This window comes from Oryza brachyantha, chromosome 12 (genome assembly GCF_000231095.2).
Source record: "Oryza brachyantha chromosome 12, ObraRS2, whole genome shotgun sequence".
NCBI lineage: Eukaryota > Viridiplantae > Streptophyta > Magnoliopsida > Poales > Poaceae > Oryza > Oryza brachyantha.
In genome coordinates, this window is record NC_023174.2 from 1,726,856 (window position 1) to 1,749,247 (window position 22,392).

General features: G+C 42.1%; 1 protein-coding gene across 2 annotated transcripts; it reads left to right on the forward strand.

Moving 5' to 3' along the window:
- The first annotated feature begins 289 nt into the window (after positions 1-289).
- On the forward strand, positions 290-3,352 carry LOC102701957 (heavy metal-associated isoprenylated plant protein 33). Of its 2 annotated transcripts, none has more exons than XM_006663750.3 (4): positions 290-761; positions 921-1,013; positions 1,244-1,319; positions 1,446-3,352. In XM_006663750.3, exons 2-4 carry the CDS (start codon positions 984-986, stop codon positions 2,897-2,899), a joined length of 1,560 nt encoding a protein of 519 aa, XP_006663813.2. In that variant the 5' UTR covers positions 290-761; positions 921-983; the 3' UTR covers positions 2,900-3,352. The 2 variants fall into 2 exon arrangements, with proteins under 2 accessions (XP_006663813.2, XP_006663812.2); XM_006663749.3 differs by having other exon boundaries at positions 290-456.
- The last annotated feature ends 19,040 nt before the right edge of the window (positions 3,353-22,392 follow it).

Consider the following 22,392-nt stretch of genomic DNA (forward strand, 5'->3'; position numbering starts at 1 on the left):
ATGCTTTCTTAAGAATTTCGTAGATACTCGTTTTTGATGCACTTACCAAGATATTCACTTGATCAACAGGTGAATACGCGGATGCACGACCCTAGGACTGAAATGCTCTCTAACTGCAAGTCACCTATAGACCAGAGGGGCTAAATATGAAATTTGCAGGAAAACAAGATTTCCTGGAGACTTTTTGCGAAAAAGCAAAAAAACGAAAAGAAAAGAAAGGAAAAAACCGACATTGCTAGCTCGGCGTTACCTCACATGGTGAACATCTCCCTGTACTTACTGACACTTGACAAAGTGGTATTTAATTCTCTCGCCTCTCTCGCAAAGTCTTTCGCGAGAGCCCCAGGCTTCTTCCTTCACAATCTGTGGAGGAGGGTGCAAAGAGAAAGGCCTTCTTCCAGGCAGAGAGGCTGCACTGCACTGCAGTTTGCCAAAGGCGAAAGGAAAATTAAAAGGGTAAGGAGACGGTGGTGGTGCCTGTGTTTATATTAAGCTTTGCAAGAACTAGTGTAGTAGAGCAGAGAGAAGAGGCTCTCTTCTTCTTCTTCTTCCTCCTCACTCTCTTCCTTCTTCTTCCTCTGGACCACAGGCTTAACAGTAGCCCCATTCCCCTCCCCTTGGTTTTCTGCAAACACGCAAACTCTAAATAAGCCTCCTATGTTTCTCTCTCCCCATTGCACTTACTCCACTCTTTGTGTGTGAGTGTGTGGAGAGGCAGATATTATATTGCAGGAGGCCATTAACTTATCTTCAACAAGAAGGCATTTTTCTTCTCTCTTTTGTTCATCATACCTTCTCCCTCTCCTGAGCTTTAGTTTTTTTCTTCTTGAGAGGGAGAATGAGAGGGCAATGTTTGATGGTTGCTACTGCCTTCGTGTTGCTGTTACTCTTCCCCTGATTTGAGGCCTCTATGGTGCCAGATCTGTGAGGAGGCCTCTTGTGCTTCTGTTCGTGGGGGGAGCGGGACTTGAGGGCGGTCAGGGATGAGTAAGGAGGAAGTCCTCAAGATTCAGGTCAGTTCTTCTTGCTTCTTCTCAACTCAAAAACAGCACAGCAGTGGTGGTGGTGCAGACATTCTGTCTTTCTCCTTGTTTTTGCTGCCATTTTCATCAGAGGGCAGGCAAAGGGCAGCTATGGCTTTTGTTTTTCGCCTGTGTTTCCTTCCATGTCTCCTGCTTTCGAAAACATCTTTGTTTTTGCCATTTTGGTAAACCTGTGTTCTCTGTTCCTCCCAAATTCCCAGACTTGTGTGCTGAAAGTGAACATCCACTGTGATGGGTGCCAGAAGAAGGTCAAGAAGATCCTCCACAAGATTGAAGGTAACGGAAAAGAACGAATTTTTTTAGAGCAATTTGCTTCGGTTATATGGTGGTTCGATTTTTTTTGGGGGTGATTTTTGCTCCTGTTTCTGAGTGAAACGCGTTGGATTGATCTCATCTCTGCAGGTGTGTACCAGAGCAGCATAGATGCTGAGCAGGGCAAGGTGACGGTGTCCGGCCTGGTGGATCCGGTCACCATTATCAAGAAGCTGAACAAGGCCGGCAAGCCGGCCGAGCTGTGGGGTTCCAAGGTCGGGGTGGCAGCGGTGAACAGCCAGTTTCAAAAGCTCCATCTTGACGGCGGTGGCAAGGGCGGGCAGCCCAAGGATGGAGGTGGCAAGGGCGGGCAGCCCAAGGACGCCGGCGGCAAGGGCCAGAAGGGCGGAGGTGGTGGCAACGGTGGAGGTGGCAGCAAGGACGTGAAGATGATGCTGCCGCCGCAGATGCCGCAGCCGACGCCGCAGCAGCTTCAGCAGCTCCAGCAGCAGCTGCAGATGAAGGGGCTGAAGCTGCCGCAGTTCATGGACGGCAAGATGCCGTTCGCGGCGGCCGCGCCGATCAAGGACCCCAAGTCCGTCAAGTTCAGCCTTCCTCCCGAGGATGACTTCGGCGACGACGGCAGCGAGTTCGATGACGAGTTCGACGACTTCGATGATGACGAAGATTTCGACGATGACGGCCTCGACGACGACTACTACGACGATCCCAAGTTGATGAAGCAGATGGCCATGCCGCCACCGAACGCCGGTGGGGGCGACAAGAAGGGTGGCAACAACGGAGGCGGCAAGAAGGGCGGTGGCGGCAACGAGATCCCCGTGCAGATCAAGGGGAACGCCAACAACGGCGGCGGCGGCGGCGGCAAGAAGGATGCCGGTGGCAAGCAGAACCAAGGTGGCGGAGGCGGCAACGGCCAAGGCGGCGGCAAGAACGGCGGCGGCGGACAGCCGAACAACGCCAAGGGGGGTGGAGGCGCCCCGAACGGCGGCAACCACCCTGCTCAGGGGAAGAAAGGTGGCGGCGGCGGCGGCCCCGCCGTCGGTGTGGGTGGCCCGATGGGCGGCATGCCGGCGCAGCAGCAGGCCATGATGAGGCCTGGCATGATGGGGGGCGGTGCCGGTTTCCCCGGAATGGGCCAGATGGGCGCCGGGCCCATGACTATGCCGATGGGCCACCACCCCCACATGGGTGGCGTGCAGGGCGGTGCCGGTGCCGGTGCCGTGCAGGGCATGCCGCCGGCGGCGTTCTACCAGGGCGGCGGCGGCGGCAGCGGCATGCCGTCCGGCCCCGAGATGCTGCAGGCCGCCGCCGCGGCCGGCAACCCCATGGCCCAGCAGCAGTACATGGCCATGATGCAGCACCAGCAGCAGCAGCAGATGATGATGAACGGCCACCACGGTCACGTTCACGGCCACCATCACGCCCACGGTGGCGGTGCTCCGGCGGGGTACCCGGCGATGGGATACGGGTACGGCCGGCCGCCGATGCCGTACCCGATGTCGTACCCAATGCAGCCCCACCCGCATGCCGATCCCTACAACTACTTCAGTGACGAGAACCCAAACAGTTGCTCGGTGATGTGAGCCGAGCCTGCACAGTGGCCATAGCTGCTGCTTTCTTCCTCCTCCTCCTGCTGCTGCTGCTCACTCTGTTCAACAAAGTGAACCAACCAGAAGGAAGGAAGAAGCTAGCATCATCAGGTCACAGTCTCACAGGTGATTGTCACCATGGCTGATGCTCTGGATCAGTCAACCCAACCAGTATACACCATGGGAAATGAGTCCCATCTAGATCGCTCCTCTTTTTTTTTTTCACTTTCTTTTTCTTTTTCTTACTTAGCTCGTTTTCACCTTTCTTTTAAAGGAGAACTCAACTTCCTTGAAGGCGAAGGTAGGTATAGTAATTATCTATAGTTTTTCATAAGAGATGATGATGATGATGATGGTGCTTTTTATAAGCCAAGAAGGAAGGTGGTGGCTTCCTTCTTGCTCCATAAGGGTGGTGATGCATGGTAGATGAACAATGTGCAAAACAAATGTGTTGCCAAAATCTTGTTTGTGCCCTTTGTGTGTTGCATGACCGTGACAGTGGTGTGGATACCTAAGCTAGTAGGAATAGGTGAGCCTCTTTTTACATGCCACTAGTAGTGGAATGTTGTCAACTCAATTGCAAGCTTTTCTCTCTTCCTTGGTGTGAGAGAAGAAAGATATAATACTCCATCCCAAGATGAGGAAGGTGATAATGATCACTGTGTGGGAGGGGGGAGAAATGCAATGGAGGAGAGTAGGATGATCATGATGATGGTTGTGGTAGTGGTGGTGGTCCATGTGTGAGAAGGGGAGCTGCTGCAGTTTTTTGGCCATGGTTGCAACCTTTTTCCTGCACCCTGCACTTGCATTATTGATGGGGGTAAGATAGCGCTGTCTCCTTGCAGCAGCTGCATTCAGGTTGGCTTACACCAGAATTGCACATTTCAATCCTATGACCACAGTAAGCACCACTGCCTCTCTGCCACTGCCTTGGTCCCTCTCACAACGTTTGATGATTTGATTCCACCCCCAACTACCGAGGTAAAAAGAGAGGAGAAAAAAAAAACTAAAATCTCATGCAGCATTCAGGACTCGTCAGAGCAACAATTGTCTGAACTTTTCTATGCAGCTCGTGTACTGGAGTACTGCTGCTAATTAAGCCTTGGAATACAGGAGTATCATAACTACAACTAGTGGGACTCACCCTGACCACATTTTTCTTCACCTAAACGGATCTTAGTACTGTCATTATTTTAGAGTAGTACAGATGCTTTGTTTAATTGGCATGGTATTTGCACACCCGGGTGCTTGAGATTCGGTGTTGGTTGTCGCGAATGGTGGATCCATCCCCACTGGATTTCGCTCAGGAAAACTCATGCTCTGCTCCGTATCAGGGACCATCGTCCAGCAGCAATCATCCCTGCCCCGGATTAGATTAATCCACTGCTCCCAATTGGAACCATAATAAACATGCCGTGCCGTAGATTACCATCATTAATCACGCGCCACATTCAGCTAGTAGGCCCCTCGCCATGATGATTATCAGGCTTGGGATGAACGGGCAGTCTTTTCTATTTGTAAACTTGTGCAGGTGTGTTGTTTTGTTAATTGTATTTGATGGAAGAGGAAATATTTATCTTATTTTTTGATAGCTCTTTAATAATATAAATAATAGACTAACTGCTATAAGATTGATATTCTACTTTAGAAATATGAGACGATCAACTTCAATAAAGAAACTTTTTGAGAAAAGACATCATTATTTAGTAGTTTAGGAAATATAAGGGTAAAACTTGAGAAAAAAAAAGCTCTGGAGAGAAGAACATAACCTTACTCCATTGTTGTAAAATAGCCTCCGTATTTCATTAATCTTACGCATACGAATACTTTACCTAGTTCTAATGTTTTTGTTTACTACTTTTACGTACTCATATAACAATAATTGTTTGTAGATAAATTTATTTTAGATAAACAAAAGGGACAAAGACGATCTTATTTTTGTAACATAGGGAATAAATAACAACGAACGCTTTCTCCAAAGCGATCCATGGAGCGTAGGAGGAAGGATCACAAGTGGGGCAAGTGATGGAGCCGAATGGAATGGAATGGAATGCTACAAACAATTATGCTACTCCCTCTATGCATCCAACCAGGGAAGGCAGGGGTATGTCACACACAATCACACACAGGTTAGGCTGTGTTCAGTTACCAAAAATTATTGGAAGAAAGATCACATTGACATGTATGTTCACATATTTAAAGTGTTAAACATAGTCTAATTATAAAACAAATATCAGATTCCATCTGGAAACCACGAGACGAATCTGTTGAGTCTAATTAATCCATCATTAACACATATTGTTTATTGTAGCACTTATAACTAATCATATACTAATTAGGCTTAAAAGATTCGTCTCACAATTTCCCTATAACTAGTTTTAGTATTCACATATATTTAATACTTTATTTAGATATTTTAAATATTCGATGTGAAATTTTTAGGAAAAGTTCGCGAGAACAAATATGGCCTTATTAGAAAAAGGCTGATGTGTAGTAGTACTAGCGTAGGTCAAAAAAAAAAAAAGAAGAAAAGCTGCGAGTTCCTTCCGGGCCATGTTTTGGGGGGTTGCAAATGCAAATGCAACTGCACTGAATCATTGCAGAGGGTGTCGTTGTTTGCTTCAAAGTGATGGTAGAGTTAGGATAGCTGTCCACATAGCTGGTTTGAAGTGGTAGCTTTATTGTAGCAGGGGAGGGGTGCCGCAATAATGGCGGCTTTAAGCCGTAGGCCCTGCCCCAGTGCTGTGCTTTGCTCCTCTCTCTCTCTCTCGTGCACGGTAGAGTAATAATCCTGCCGTGCCTTAACCTGAACAACGTGTTGCCGGTTTTCTCGACAGAGAAGGACATGGGAGTAGCAAAATAGTCTTACGGACGCTAGCTTCTCTCTTTTTCTTCTTCTTCCTCCTTTTTGAAACAGACTTGTGAACAGTGGTAGAAACGGATGCAATATCGGGTCAATGTTATGTGAGGCTATAGCTTGGTTGGGGGTCCGTGCATTGCAGGAGGCAGGCAAGAAGATGATTTGTCTGTGGTGTCAAGAAAAAGGAGGTTTGTTTGTGCTGTTGGATAATATATTCAGAGTCGTTTGCTTTAATCTTTTCTAGATTGCCTGGTTGCACTGGTGCCACCGTGCCAGAACTTGGAGTTGTGATTATTCTGTGGGACTGAAGGTATGTAAGTTAGTGCCTTTAACAAGTGTACGAAGCATAGAAGAAACTTTCATCAAAAACCCGGCCATTGGAGTTTAAGACCGATGCTGAACCAGATACGGAATCGATTCCTCGTCAATGACATCAATGTTAGATGGATCCCGCGAGAAATACATAAAATGGCAGATGACTTGGCAAGATTAGGCAGACTAGCATCCAATGCAAACGCTCAATTCATATGTAGAAACATTTCTCATCTTTCTGCCTCAGATAGCAATTGCTTTGCTAATTGCCTCCAAAATCTTTTCAGTTCATCTTGTTGTAAGTTAAACTCTGTTACCTGCTTTTAGTTTAATACATCCTTTAATTACCAAAAAAAAGAATTGTCGATCAAATCAAAGGAATGGAATTAAAAAAAAGATTGATCTATTGATACTACTTGGGTAATACTTTGATATTTGATACCTTGAACTCTTATTATAGACTTAAACACCCTACTCTTAATGTGGTGTGCACACATGGCGTTAACTTAATGACATGACAGTTAATTTGGCAATTTTACCAAATTAAATTTTAAAATCGGACCAACACAACATGTTAAGATCTATTACTACTAGTTAAATACCCATGTTTTGCTATGGATTTTATGATGTGTTATCAAATTTTCTTAGATGAAATAGTCATCTTAATTTAAACTTATATGTAGATATCAATTTATATTTAATTGGTTTTTTATATCAAGAAATTTAAGTACTAAATTGTAAAACTACAACCACTACTCCTTTTTATAGGAGTATAGATTCTTATCTATCTTCTCGCCAGGTCATTTACTTTTTTGCTACTCTTAAAATTGGTTGTTAACAGATTTGTTACTCGCTGTCTATGATATGTGGGACTCATGTGTCTATGACATATGGGCCCAGTGGCATATTTATTATGACCAAATATAAGAGTGACAAAAAGTTAATTATTCTCTTTCTTGTTCTAAACGGTATTATGTCAACCCTCCACTGTCTATCCCAATTGTCCTTCTCTTGTTTATAGTCATCTGGTTGGTCTCTCTATACATTGTCTTTTGTTTGATGGGTGAATAGAGAACCCCCGATATCCACCGTCCCTTATGAAGATTGGATGCACAACAACCACTACGCCAGGACATGCTCCTAAAGGCTTCACCGCTGACGGGTTTCACTCTCGTCACACATAAGTAGTCATTAACAAGTAATGTTCCGTCAGAGATAGACATATCTGTAATGGGCTGTAGCAAACGACCATCACAAATAGTCACTTACCAACATGTTATGTATTATTACCACCATCATAGGTGTGTTACCTTTAATGAACCTTAGTATATACCCATCTGAGGTAACTAAGTCACCTTTAACGAGGTTAGCTAAGAGCCATCGCAATTACTCTATACCAATGTGCTCTATATTATTTCAACCTGTGATAGCTGTGTTATCTCCAATGGGCCTTAGCTTATACCCATCAGTGATAACTTATTCACTTTTGATAGGTCATAGAGGTACGCTATGAACCGTCAAAGTTGACCTATGGGCATTAGTCTTAGATATTGTTACAAATATGTTAGTGCTACCTATCTGCAATCTTAGATAAGACTTAGATATGGAAGTCACATTAGGCAACGACTCAAAGAGAGCTTAAAGAAGCTGGTGGTGGCGGTGAATATGGAGCTCAAAGGAGGAAATAACGCTTGAATGGATCTCGATTGCTTGAAGTTCGCTGTCATGGATGCAATGATGATGGCCTCCAAGGATTGGCGACAACCTCATAGTAGCTAGATTTTGGTTGGCATCGCCGCGGTCATCCCCTGTCTCACTATCAACTCGTCATCTACCTAGCAGTTGCTACCACCTTATGCTATATTACAGTTGGTTCATCCTTTCACAATTCATCTAATCATCTCATCGATGGTTCAATAGTGAAGAAGAGGTTGGCAGAGGTAGTAGCCGAAGGAAAGATGCAACCAACATGCTTGTTGTTGTCCCTTACAATATCCTTCTTCATCACCTAGTTGCACCAGCATCGACACCTAGTTTTTGGAAGAGTTTTATTTCAGAATTAAAATATAAAAGTTCGAAAAAAATAAAAAAAATCATGACTTGTGTAGTGTAAGAAGTTCAAGGATGAACAGTATCCTTCATTACAGCTTAGGGGGTAAACTATGTTTTCGCGGTGTAATTCGTACTGGACATTGGATTCAATAGGAAATTTATAACACGACAAGGAAATTAAGCTCGTCCGAGTGACATAGATCACTGCGCACCCAGATGGTGAGTTGGACAGGCTGAAATTGTTTTGAAGTAAGAGTAACAGTTAAGACAGGCACCTTTCAGAAAACAGTTAAAGACAGAGTAGTTAAGGATCCCACGTCGAAATTAACCCTCGTTTGTGTGCAGAATATCCAACTCCGAGCAGAAATCCGGATTACTGGCAGGCATCAGGGGAGCCCCAGCAAACCTGTGTTTTGGTCGATCGAGCCATTCCCTGTTTGCGCTCACTGCATGCACGGTGGATAACGACGTGATTTGGACCTCACCGTCGACAGCGACGGCCAATCGGCATCGGCGACGGCGACCCACGTACCCCTGCTCTGCTTCCGGCCGGGCTCACCTTCTCGCATTCATCGCAAGCCGTTGGCTGCATCGTGGCGCAATAACTACTCAGCCGGTCGCGTGCGTCCATGTGCCACCGTCGAGTCCGCCCCAGCACGGGAGGGGGAGGCCATCACATTCTCCTTGCAGTCTGGTCGTGCGAATCGCGGAATCTTCGCATGCCGCGGCCCGGTCGAGCGACGACGACGGAGGGGATCACCGGGACGCGCACGAGAAGCCGCACCGACACTGCCCACTGTCCGTGTGACCGTATCAACTTGATTTCTCTATAAGAGCGAGTTCAATAGTAAATAGTATAGCCAACTCCTAGATATAGTCAATTACCAGTTCCAATTTATCTATAGCCAATCTAATAGTCAATTTATACAATAGTTACCTATAAAACATATACTACCATGTCTTACCTGTCACACACACTGTATCTTGTATCTTAGATATCTTAGAGTCCCTGCTACAGCGGGCTAGAAATGAGTAGCACGCCTCTCTTCTCTCTCCTCTCTTATCTTCTTAAAGTATACTTATAGCTGATTTATAGCCTGCTATTATACCTGCTTTAAGAGCTGTGACAATTGTTTAAGGGTATAAATAATAAAATTAACTACCGTAAACTTAAAATATTCTTTAGAAAAAAAGGAAGATATACTATTATATATACATAAAAGAAAAAATGCATTGTTTAACAACTTGAAAAACATGTGGATATAAAAACTAAGAATAAACTGGAACAAAGAATACATCAGTGAAGTTTACATTATAATCCATATGTTTTTTTAATTGATATCGTTGACTTTTGCATCTACGCTTGATCAGTTATCTTATTTTTAAAAAATAATTATTTTGTTATGATTTGATTTACTACTAAAGTAAATTTAATCACATATATTTACAAAAAAAATTTTAAAAAATAATCAAACGTGGATTTAAAAGTTAATGGGGTCAACCGAAAAATCAGACCAAGTGCTGATAGTACTAGGATGCAACTAGCAAAGGCCGCTAATAACAAGGGCCTATGGCCTGCGCAAAGGCACAGACAAAAGCTGAAAATGCACGCCATCGAATGATCTGAAATGTGTATCACGGGTTATGACCCACTGTCACGGATGACTTTTAACCTGAAGATGGATAATTTCTGTCAAACTACCTGGGTATTTAGTCATATCTTATGCATGAGGACGACTGGGCGCCCCGGAAGAATAATCTTCCACGACTTTCTTTTTAAAGAAAAAACTATGCACATGTGACGAGACCTTATTTTTTCCAAGCAAAATACATGGAGATTATGTTAAGGCATATTTGTTACCATTTTTTCTTTCAGCTTTTCCGGAGTAAATTTACAAGAGCGACCACTGTTGATTTGAAAAATGCTCCTATGGGTATAGGGTGGGTACTAGTAGGTTGGTACGAAATGCTTGGCGTTGCGCACAAGAGCCATACAGGAGGCGGTCAGTTTTGGTCGAGGCGCATCGGAATGCTGCCCAGTCTCGCCTCACCCAGGACAAGGAATCCCATCCCATTCAACTCTCCACCCCACCCCACCAGCAGCCGCAGCCGGCCGGGCCATGTGACTCCCCTCCCCTCCCCTCCCCTCCACCCTCTCCCCCACCCCGCCCACGCGTAGCGTACCCATGCCCCGCCGTGCATCGCCAACGCCGCGACGACGCCGCCGGGTTCGTCTCGTCCGTGTGATTGACGGATGCATGCCGCCGGGATGGACGTACGGGCGAGGGTCGGTGTGGCCGGGTGGCTGTTCCCGCCGCATCTGTGACGCCACATTCTACGCGTCCCACTGGCGATCTGCCTGCTTTTCTCGCGGTTATTTGACGCGACACATGCGCGCAGCGCAGGCACGCAGATGCGGCCATCCAGCACCAGAATGTGCAAAACATTCTCAATCGCATGTGTTGCGTGTTACTACTACTCCTACTACTCACTTCCATATACTAACGAGAGTATATACTTGCACGTATGGTCCTCAAGTTGTTGCAAAACGTGGCGACAACTACACCAACGTACTACTACGTCGGAGTGCTATGGTGTAAGGTCAATTTTTAATGTGTCGTTGGTACACAAAAGTCACAAGCGGAACAGCCACCCCTCCAAAAAAGTACTCGCCGTAGTCAACTTTCTCAGAGCAACACCTGCATATGATATGGCGATGAATTCGTTCCAGCGTCCAGTTTTTTTTTCTCGGTTCGCTTGTAGCCGCGCGATCCCAGATGCCCCACCAGGGCAGTGTATACATGCACGCAGTTTTATTCCATACACTAGTATAAAACACTGGCGAGGAGCATTATACTAGTATATCTTTTGTTAGCCTGACAACAAGGTCGAAGTTTGACGAAAACTACAGTAACACTGTTCAAGATTCTCTACGGGTTTGACCCATCACGTGAAGGCATCCATCCATGCATGCATGCCCGTGTACTACCGGACCGCCACGTATGTATCTCGTCGTCCTCCCTACTTGGACGTTGATAAGCAGGAGCTCTGTAAAAAAAAATTCATCTCACGATTTCGCATCTCATCTGCTACTACTTAGGACTGATTTGGCGTAAACTTAGCTTCCAACTGTAATTTATCTGGAGCTCTGTCAAATGATATTTCTTAGTGAAGTTAACTGACTCGCTTTAAAAAATAAAGTGTACAATGGAGCTAGGTTTTTACTGCTTCACAGCTCCACTTCACTTTAAAATACTCACTACTCTCTAATTTATTAACATAATTATGTTAAACTATCGTCAATCTACACCTTAAATCATACAGATATCATTGTCAACGTACTCCCAGCACAGGAGCTGGCTCACACGGTAGTAGGAGTTCAAAGCCCTACAGTACGGGTTGCACTGCCACATTGCAAGAACAAAGTAGGAGTATCCAGGACTAGTATGCTACGACACTTGTATGACATGTTTGTTGTTGCAACAGTTTAGACTAAAAAGATGCGGAGGAAAGGTGAGGGGGCAGACAAAAATAGGGGCAGAGGCCGAAGAATATGGTTTTGGTGGCTTTTGTTCGTTGGATTGCGATATTCTCTCTCTTTGACCCTCTTGTGACCTTTGGGGATGCTACCCTCCTCGATTTCCGTGCAGTTGGTTGGCCTCTCCTCCTGCATACCATCATCCAGGCCTACAAAAGTGCGTGCTTGCCATCACTGCTGTTTCCATCGAGCAGTCTTCTTCCTCACTTCCTAAGAGCTAACCTCAACCCAATAACTAGAATGATCTCTATAATATTAAATAAGTTATCATATAAAATAAAAAATGACGTGGCAAGTGAATAAATGAGGAAATAGAATAAAACCACATCTTACATGAGACATGTTTTCTACACAACATCCAAGATATCATGTTAAATAAGTAGCATTAAATTTAAGTATGGAATAGTGGTGTTTGCATTAAAAGAGTAGTGTCTAGTACTAGTTTCTTGATGATGGGAAGTTTATAAAAACTATATCTAGTGTTATGGGTTGGGAATGCCCTAAGAGCAAGGCTAATAATATAGCCAACAAGCTGGCTACAAGACTTCTTAGGGCATTCCCAACTCATAACAGTAGACGTAGTTTTCATAAACTCCACATCATCAAGAAACTAGTACTAGACACTACTTTTCTAATGCAAACACTACTATTTCATACTTCAATTTAATGCTACTTATCTCACATGATATCTTGAATGTTGTGTAAAAACCATGTCTAATGTAAGACATGGTTTCATTCTCTTTCCTCATTTATTCACTTGCCACATCATCTTTTATTCTAGATGACAACTTATTTAATATTATGGACACCATCCTAGTCATTGAGTTAAGAATGCTCTTATAGTCTTCTCTTAGCCCACCCATATACTAGTTAACTCTTCATCATTAATGCAGGACCCACATGTCACTCTCACAGAGTTTCTTAGTTCTTGTGCCCAAGCTGGCTACAAGCTAACAGTCTGCTTACACTCTCTTATCCCCTCTCTTCTCCACATAAGTATATAGTCAGCTTATAGCCTGCTATTATACTTGCTCTAAAGCTGGGCATTTGGCATGCCGACGCCGTCATCAACCATGCCAATTCCTTTTTCTTAAAAAAAAAACAGAAGCCAGCTTCAGCTGCATTTTATATCGAGGAGTAGGGTTAGAGCCTGGTTGGCATGCCTTAAGTTCTAATTTCATCTTTACCAGAGACGTAAAATAAGAACGGAATATATTAAAGTAATATGTAAAAATGAACTAGAGATGTAGAAAAAGGTCCTAAGCAGCTTCACAGATTCACTTCAGAATCCAATATTTGAGTTAGATTTAGGAGTTCTGTCCCTACCAAAGGAAAAATAAAGAAAACAGGGAAAAACAAACATGAGGGCCTGCTCTCTTAGTGCAAAATTCTCCCAATGTCGTCTGCTCCACATGCGCCACTTTCCTCACGTACTGTTCCAACTAGCTCACTGTGCCCGCTAGCTGTAAACTGATAATCACATAGCCTTCTGTTTGTGCAGTTTGCTGGTTATTTATTTATTTGTTCATTCAGTCCACGATCAGTTTATACGAAGAAAACAATCACCCTCTCATCGGTTGATACGTGTTAGCAGTAGCTTGTAAGCTCAAACCAAAACTTGATTTTTGAAGCTGATTTGGGGATTTTATTATTGTAGTTTAATATATCAGGTTAGCTTTTAAATTGTTAAAACATGTATATAAAAGTTTCATTTAATTCTTTTTAATTGTTAATGAGTCATTTCACTTATAACAAGCCAAATGATGAGGTTAAACATCTCCTCCTGCTTCCCTTTCCTCACTGCTTAGGGCTTCGTAGGATCTAAATTTTATAGAAAGATTATCTATTTAATCATAACAAATGATGGAGACTTGAATAATCATATGAAAATCCTATGAAATTCTAAACACAGAGATTCGGAGGAATGTTATCATGATGATTTTTTCCTATGAGTTTATTTCGCTCCTCTAATTCCAGTGGTTTTTCTTCGGTTCATTCAAACAATGATTCATGTAGTTTTCCCGTGTTTTTCAATCCTCATTTTCACACTTGCATTCCCAGGAATATCCTACATTAATTTTTTCTATTCATGCTTTTTTTTGAAAAAAATTCTTGTGTTTTAAAGGTTCCCTTGGTGACTTGGTCGGTTCCTGTCAAGTGACACTATTATAAAATACTTAACAAAGGATGTCGCATGGTTGTTGGTTCATTTAAAATGGACACATACTTAGGTACGTTCTCCTCTGCACTCCATGTGGAAGCCTAAGGTACAGGTTACTCCTCCAGATTGATGTATGTGTCGGTCTAGCTCCTCCACTCCACTACGGTGGCATCCCCTCTTCCTCCCCATCTCCTTGGTCACCCGTCGATGGAATTGGCGGCGGGGTTTACAAATCAATTGGTTACCGTCATGGTAACCAAGCTTACCACTGGGTGTGGTAGCGATAACCGACGGTTTCATGTGGATGAAATTTGTTCAAATTCAATTTTTTTCTTTGTTCAACCAGCGACGATTTTCACTTTAAATCATGTGGCTGTCTTAGTGAAATCACGATAAAATTACCCCTATATATTTCCAACATTCTCTCAGTTCAATAAGCCACAGTTTTCACTTTCAAACAATATGAGCGATAAACCACGCAGTTACGTGACAAAACCATACCTATAGTGGATTTTAGCCTTTTGGAAGTCGAATTCACCAGTGACGAACCCAAAATAAAAATTACCGGAGATCCAATACATGCTAATTATCTATTTTCATATTTATATACTAATTAATATGATATAATGTATTAAGAATTGGATAATTTATCCGGGGTCCGAGGACCCCGGAAGAGTGTACGTAGGATTGCCCCGGGAATTCATCATGGTTTTTATGGTAACTAAGGTTATCGTACGATAATCACGCTACCACTAGGTGACGGTATTGGCTCGGTAAACAGTTTGATGAATCTTTTTCATGGCATAGACTGTGGTGGTCACCGAGTTGACCGCCTCCTGCTCACTAGATTCAATTTAGTGATGTTTTTTTCATTTATTATTTTTTTATTGTCAGATCTATGGATTAATTTGTGTGTTGGTTCGGCTCAATTTGAGCCCAACCAACTCTTTTTTAATAAAAAGAAATCATGCCTCCTTATTGGTGTCGGGTTTTTGACCAGCACCATACGAACGAGGACTCATAGAGTCATAGGTGCTGTTAATTTATTATCAGCTCTATATCGAGCACCAAAGGGAATTTTGCAGCCGGCACCACCAAGGTTTCTGTAGCAATGGGAAGTAAGTATTAGTTCAGCTCGTCTGTATATGCAATTAAGCACTGGAGCACGTATTTTGCTCAACTATGCATCTTCCCCTGTCAACAAGATGGTTGCCCATGTCCTGAAGCTCTCGGCTAGAGAGATAACGGGCCTGTTTGGGGAGCTTTAGATTCTGAGAAACAGCTGCTTGTTAGCCAGCTTCTGAGAATCTAGAAAAGCTACTAAACCCAACTTCTCCAACTTCTGGATTCTTTGTTCATTTTCTAGAATCTATAACTACAGATTCTCAGAAGCTGTATACCGTCTGAACACCGCTTCTGATAAAAACAGCTTTTTTCTAAAAAGCTGCAGCGGGAAGAAGTCCCCGAACAAACCCAACAACTCGGTTGGTGGTTGCAGACTTGCCGAGAGCTGAAACAAGGAAAGCATATTTATAAGCTAGTGATTCCTGCTGCCTCACCTCAAGGAGCAAGAGCTGCCCGAATGAGTTCATATTTTCAATTCGTGCGACGTTAGAGTGCCCCATCACTCAGAGAGGTGTACACTTGATTTTTAAATACCTGTGGATATCCAGAGCAATATACATTCCTGACACCAAATGCATCCTGATGGATCCAAAGGGAAACCGTAGCGATAAAGATCGATAGCGTTGTGACCGGACACGTCACATCCATGCAAAGCTGCATGCTCCACAGACCACAGGAATCTCCCTGAACAACCTGTACTCCAAGTAACATGCATGGTCAACATTCAAGGTGCTGGGTCATCCTTGCGGTGGGTTTTTTTGCAACAAAACTACTGCTATGTCACCGATCTTTTTCATTCTCGTTTATACTTGTAAGCTAAAGCGGTTGTTTAGTTTGAATTTTTTTTTCAAAAATATCACATTAAAACTTTAAATATGTATTTAAAGTATTAAACTTAGTCTAACTACAAAACAAATTTTAGATTCCGCCCGAAAACCGCGAGACGAATCTTTTGAATCTAATTAATCCGTCATTAGCACATGTTGGTTACTGTAACACTTATGGCTAATCACGTCCTAATTAGACTCAAAAGATTCGTCTCACTATTTCCTCCATAACTGCGTAATTAGTTTTAGTGTTTATATATATTTAATGTTTCATTTAGATGTCCAAAGATTCGATATGATGTTTTTGGAAAAAAATTTTGGGAACTAAACAACCCCAAAATTTGAAATTTCAGACCTAAATTTAAAGTTAATTTTAAGTCTTTTTTGATCAAAGTTTACTTTTTTCTTGACTTTTAAAACACTAAGAAATATATATAAAATTTTTATTCCAGATTAATCTTTGTTTACCGATATATTGTTTAGAAGCCAAACAATCAACCTCTGTGCGTACGTTGATATAAACATCTTATCCGTCTAGATAGGTTCTAACCTATATTCTCTCACTTCCGGAGAAAACAAACTTCTAAATTAAATCTGGACATACACTATATTCAAACTAAGAAGCATTTTCCTTGGATGGAAGGACTATATTTATGTATATATGTATGTATGGTTATACAGTGTCAGTGTGCACTGAGCATGGTGTTGTGTAGTGTAGCAGCTAGCCTGATGATCCCATCCCATGTTGGCACTGACATTCTTGAGCACATGCAGAGGTTCCCATGGGCGAAAATTATACTAAGCACTAAGCAGGTACAAACAAACTTCCCAAATTTGATTAGACCGATGCTATGGTTATCTGAAACGGGAGGACACTTGCACCTATCTTTGCACAGTGCCACAGTGGAAGAAAGTGACTGTTACGCAATGGCACGGAGGGAAAGTGATCAATGGAATGGACACCATGCAACTCGGGCAGTGGAGGAGTATTATTTGCTCCGGGTTCGTTCTTTTTTCTTCGCATATTTATAAATAAAAAATAATTTATAAATAAAATTTTTATATAAGTATTCTTAAAGCTGGAAAATAAATTTTGGTGTAAAACCCTAAAATCAACTTTAAATTTAAAATTTTAATTTTAATTTATAAATATAAGCAGAAACGGAAAGATACGCTGTCTTCCCCTGGTTCATCGAAACTTGATCGGATTCTCAACTTTACCATGTCCGTCTGTAGCAGCAGTTCACCAAAGAGAGTACTCACTACAGTCTACAGTGTACCAGTAGTACTATAGCAGCATCAAGAAACCACTATTGAGCAGTGGCTGGTACAAGCATTCTGACCAAACTACTGTTGAGCACCAGTATTAGTGGAGCTAGTAATCAGCTTACCACAAATCAGGCATCGATCACGTGCCATCGATCACTGATTCGAGCAAACTAAAGTATATATGTATACATATACTTGCTGTTTGGCATGCTTTAAGCTAGTGCACTTTGGAAGGGTGATGTAAATATCTCACTATCTAGAAGGAGAAAAAGCAAATTAAAGCTGCCATTAACTACTACTGCTGCTTTGGAGTAAAAGAGTGATCTGGTAGAAATGATCTCCGAACCTTCCTGCGTGCAAATGATCTTTTTTTTTTCCCTTTTGTTTTGTCTTCAGCTCGTTTAATTATTCACTGGCTTTTCCTAGTTTCCTTCCATATATTTTTGACAGAACTTTCCTCTTCCGTGCACAATCCATTAGCTGTACAACAACACTACCCTAGAACATGAACATTTTTACCAGTGATGAGCGAAGAAAAAGGAAGGGTTTTTGACGGCCAAAAAGATTACGGGTTGGGTAGAAACGCGTTTACCGTGAGTCGAGGAAGAGCTGTGATGAGCTCGTGGGAAAGCATGAAATTTTTGGCTACTGGAGTGGTAGGAGTTTGAGGGGAGGGGACAGGGGTCACATGGCATCTGCCTCGGGTGGCCCCCTCACATGCCATTTTGCTGCTGCCCCATGCCGCCCGTACGTCCAACCGCCTCTAATCTTTTTGGCTCAGTTCCCAAATTTTTTTTAAAAATATTATATTAAATTTTTGGACACCTAAATAAAACATTAAACATAGATGAACTTAAAAAACTAATTGCACAGTTATGTAAGAAATTTTGAGACAAATCTTTTGAGCCTAATTAGCCCATGATTAGCCATAAGTGCTACAGTAACCAACATGTGCTAATGACGGATTAATTAGACTCAAAACATTCGTCTCACTAGCCTAGCCGTGAAATTTGTTTTTTCATTCGTGTTCAAAAAACACTTCCAACATCCGGTCAAACATTTAACGTGACACTTCTCCCAAAAATTTTTTAATCTAAACACCACCTTAGTTTCCACCTAAGTTTTAGGTGATATGATGTTTTTGTAAAAAATTTTTTACAAACTAAACACCACCTAAGTTTTACGGTGCTCTAATCCACGGTAAATCAGTACAACCTATACTTATAAAAAACTAAATAACATATTTACAAATAAAAAATACTTTATAAATAAAACTTATATATATTAAGGGTGGACTTTGGGGCATTTTACTGGTAGTATAATTTAATCCACACCGTTGATCTATTTTTATCGGACGGTCCCGTTAAATTATACTACCAATAATATTATTAGGTGTAGTAGAAATTTAAAGGGGTAATATCGTCTTTTTATTATGATCTTTATTGCAAAAAATATAAAATTATAAAATATTGCTAATCAAGTAATTAACAAAGTACAAAAATACTCCTTTTCTACTGGTAGTATAAAATGCACCGGAGAGTTGTCCTATATATTATTAGCGATTTAAAAGCTAATGCTGAAAAATAAACTTCAGTGAAAAAACCGCAAAATCAACTCCCAATTTAAGATGTAAAATTCAAAATTTGCTTATAAACATAAGAAAAACAAAAAGATGGAGTGTCATTCTATTCACAATATAAATATTTATAGCATATTTAAGTAGATATTAAGGTTTTAAAGAAATATTATTTAGTGCGTCCGAGACCTGAGACATATTATTTGTGATTCGGCTATTATTGAATTTACGAGCTGAAAAGCGAAGTTTACGATATTCCAGCAGAGAATTTCTAATCCAGATATTTCAGAAAGAAACTTTTTGAAAGTGGTTTAGAACAGACGTAAGAAAGCATGAAAGATCGAGAAATAAGAGAAACGATATATTTATAAATAAAATAATTTATAAAATTTTTTATATACATGTTCATGTATCCAAAAGCTAAGGCTAAAAATAAACAACGATGAAACACTTTAAAGTTAATTTCAAATTTAAGATTAAAATTTCAAATTTAGCACATAAGCTTAAATATAAGCAAAAATACGATATCTATGTAGAGATCCGAATATCAAAAGGCACAAGTGCAGCGTGCAGATATCTTGAAGCCTGCAGCTTTTTCCTTCTCGAGAAATAAATGAAATGATATATCTATAAATGAAAAATAATTTATAAACAAAATTTTATATACTTGTTTTTATCTATAAGGTAAGGCTAAAAATAAACTACGATAAAAAACCCTTAAAATTAATCCTAAATTTAAAGTTAAAATTTAAATTTTAACTTATAAGTATAAAAATAAGCGAAAAGACGAGAGTGATATATTTACGTAGGGATAAGAATATCAAAAGGCACATGCGCAGGGTGCAGATATTTTGGAGCCTTGCAGGTTCTTCCTTCTCTTGGTCAGGACATCCCGGCGGCAAGCGCACAGCCGCACACACATACAATGGATGCGACCCATTTCGCAGACTATCTTCGGCGAGGCCTAACCGAGCATTCAGCCCAGGTCGATCGAGATCAAGAGCAGCCGTTCTTTCATTCGCCCAAAGTTTCGTTGCAGCTTTTGCTAGTGTTTCAAGCAATCCATTCGCACGTTCGTTTTCTCCTTTTTCTTTTTTGATCCACGAGTGAATTACTGCCCATCTTTTAACTGCTTATTAGAAGTATAAACGAAACCGCTCATTAATAATAAAAAATTATGGATAAATTTTTATATACATGTTTTTAGCGATTTAAAAGTAAAACTTTTATATACTTCAATTACGAGAGGGAGAGAGATCCTTCCCAACAGCACTACTAGCAGGGTTAGTATAGTAGAATTTAAATCTAACTATAGAATTTTATAATTATGTAAGGTATTTTATCCAAAACTTTGGTAACATAAATTTACCGATTCATCTAATTAACTAAGTGTATGAAATATGAATTTACTATGAGGATATATATTTTTTTAGTACCAATCTTTTTTCTATAAATTTTATAAAATGTAGGATAACAAATTTTGATCCATTGGATCGAAATCACAACCATTTGAGGTACCTTAAAAAACTCTCTGGGGAAAGCGGCATCCCGGCGGCAATATTCTCCCTTTGGCCCAACATTTTGGGCCGGCTGAGCCTACTTCTCAGTTCTCACACGAAGAGCCACGAGAAGCCGTGGGCCTACACTCTGATTGCCACCATTGGTAGCGACCTTCTCGGCCCATTGAAATTCTGGTCACGGGTTTTTGATCCGCGAACATATCATGGCCACGGTAACTTTTGGGAATAAGTCCACTAAAAGTCTCTTAACTTAACGTCGAGTCTATCTAACGTCTCTAAACCTCAAAATCAGAAATATATAACCCTAAATTCGTGTATACCGTTCGAACGAGGTTCTATAGCAGTATGGACTGACTGGTTTCGATCGCTGAACTGACGTAGGTACGTAACCGGTTTTGACCGTTGATATTTCAGTCTAAATACTTTTTATAGATAATCTGAGCATGGTGCTTTGATCAATCAAAAGGGTATATATTAGCATGGAGAAAGAGTAATCAGGACTTAATTATTATAAGGTAGTTTAACGGCGAGTGCACGGCATACCCGCACCGCCACCGCTTCTTGCTTTGCTTCCAGAGGGAGAAGTGCTTCTTGGTCACGGTCAGGTCAGCGAGCGCCCTGGCCGGGTTGTGGTGCACACGTACACCCGCTTCCTCAGCGGCGCCCCTCCTGAAGCAGCTATGCCTACAGCTGCGATGATGACGCCGGAGTCTGCTCCCTTGCCGACGAGCTCCTGCTGCTGTGACCGGAGTCACCGGACACTGCTCTTGCGTTGCCAGAGCTTCCACGACAGGTTGTGGCCACGGCGGTGGCGCTGCAGGTTCTGCTCGCGCTGGAACCCCTTGTTGCAGACCTCGCACACGAAGCAGTTCGTCGCCACCAGTGCGGCTGTGCCCTCGAGGGGTGGCGGCAGGGCGAGAGCGGCGCAACAAGGGAGAGTAGAGGCGGCACCGGTGGCTTCAACCACGTCGGCCATCATCCCCGCCGCCTAGGAGCTCCAAAGCGTGCTTCACGACGTCGGCGGGCGACAACTTTGGCCGTGCGCAGCGAGCCGAATGCGACGCGACCTTCTTCTCCTCGCGACGCGGTCGCCGGATGAAGCGGTTCTCTTCCGGGGCCTTATCCAACGGCTGTGGGGGCGGCAGCGACAGTGGCACGGACGACGAGGCTTTCGCGGCCGGCACCCGCAGAGAAGGCATGAAGAAGAGAGTAGCAGAGGGAAGGGAGAGAGATTAAGAAAAAAAAAAGATGAAAAAACTTAGCCACTGACTTGTGGGCCCACTATACGTCACATCAGTGAAACAAGGCTAAAATAGAGCTGATACTGCTATGGGTCCTGTACTGAACGGTTTATGAGAATTTAGAGATATATATTTCTGGTTTTGATTTGAGGTCAAGTGATATCAAATAGACTCGACGTTAAGTTGAGCGATCTCTAGTGAACTTATTCCTAACTACTTTTGTCTTAATCAGAGTGGCTACATGCCCAGTAGATCTGGCCCATTTCTTGTGCCAAGCTTAATTCAAGTGTGTTTCTTGCTTCCCTTGACCCTCGGTCATTTTTGGAGACTTTGACTTCGCAACTACCTTATAATTTCTATTTCATTTCGTGAATTCTGTAACTGTAAAATTTTACTCTCCGATTTTTTGTTTGATTTCGTTGACTTTTTATCTACGTTTGACCTTTTGTCTTATTAAAAAAATTATATAATTATTGACTATTTTATTATGATTTGGTTTATTACTAAAGTAACTTTAAGTATGATTTATATTTTTGTATATTTGGATAAAAATTTTGAATAAGACGAAGGGTCAAACGTAAATAAAAAGTCAACGACGTCAAAAAAAACGGAGGGAGTATAGTCTGGATAAAATTCTAGACGGTTTGGGGAGGCCTATTAGAGAACCTTCAACAATTTGGGATATTTTGTTTCCTAAATCTTGGAGTCTGACAACTCCCCAAATATTATGGTGAAGGAAAAAATAAAGGTTAATCTCCAATAGTTTGTCATAATTTACTTGGCAAAATCAAAAGTTGGGCCTACAACGTAGCACGCGTGGGAAGAAGAAGATCCTCGTGCGCGGGAAGAACGCGGCGTCGCGCGTCTCATAACTACATGCGTGCAAGTCATGAGCGCCCATATATCGGTGCTGAGGAGGGGATTATGCGAACATGGCAAAGATGTGAGGAGGGATGACAAATCATGGGAGAGTGTTTTTTTTTTAAAATTGCCAAAAAGTCAAGGA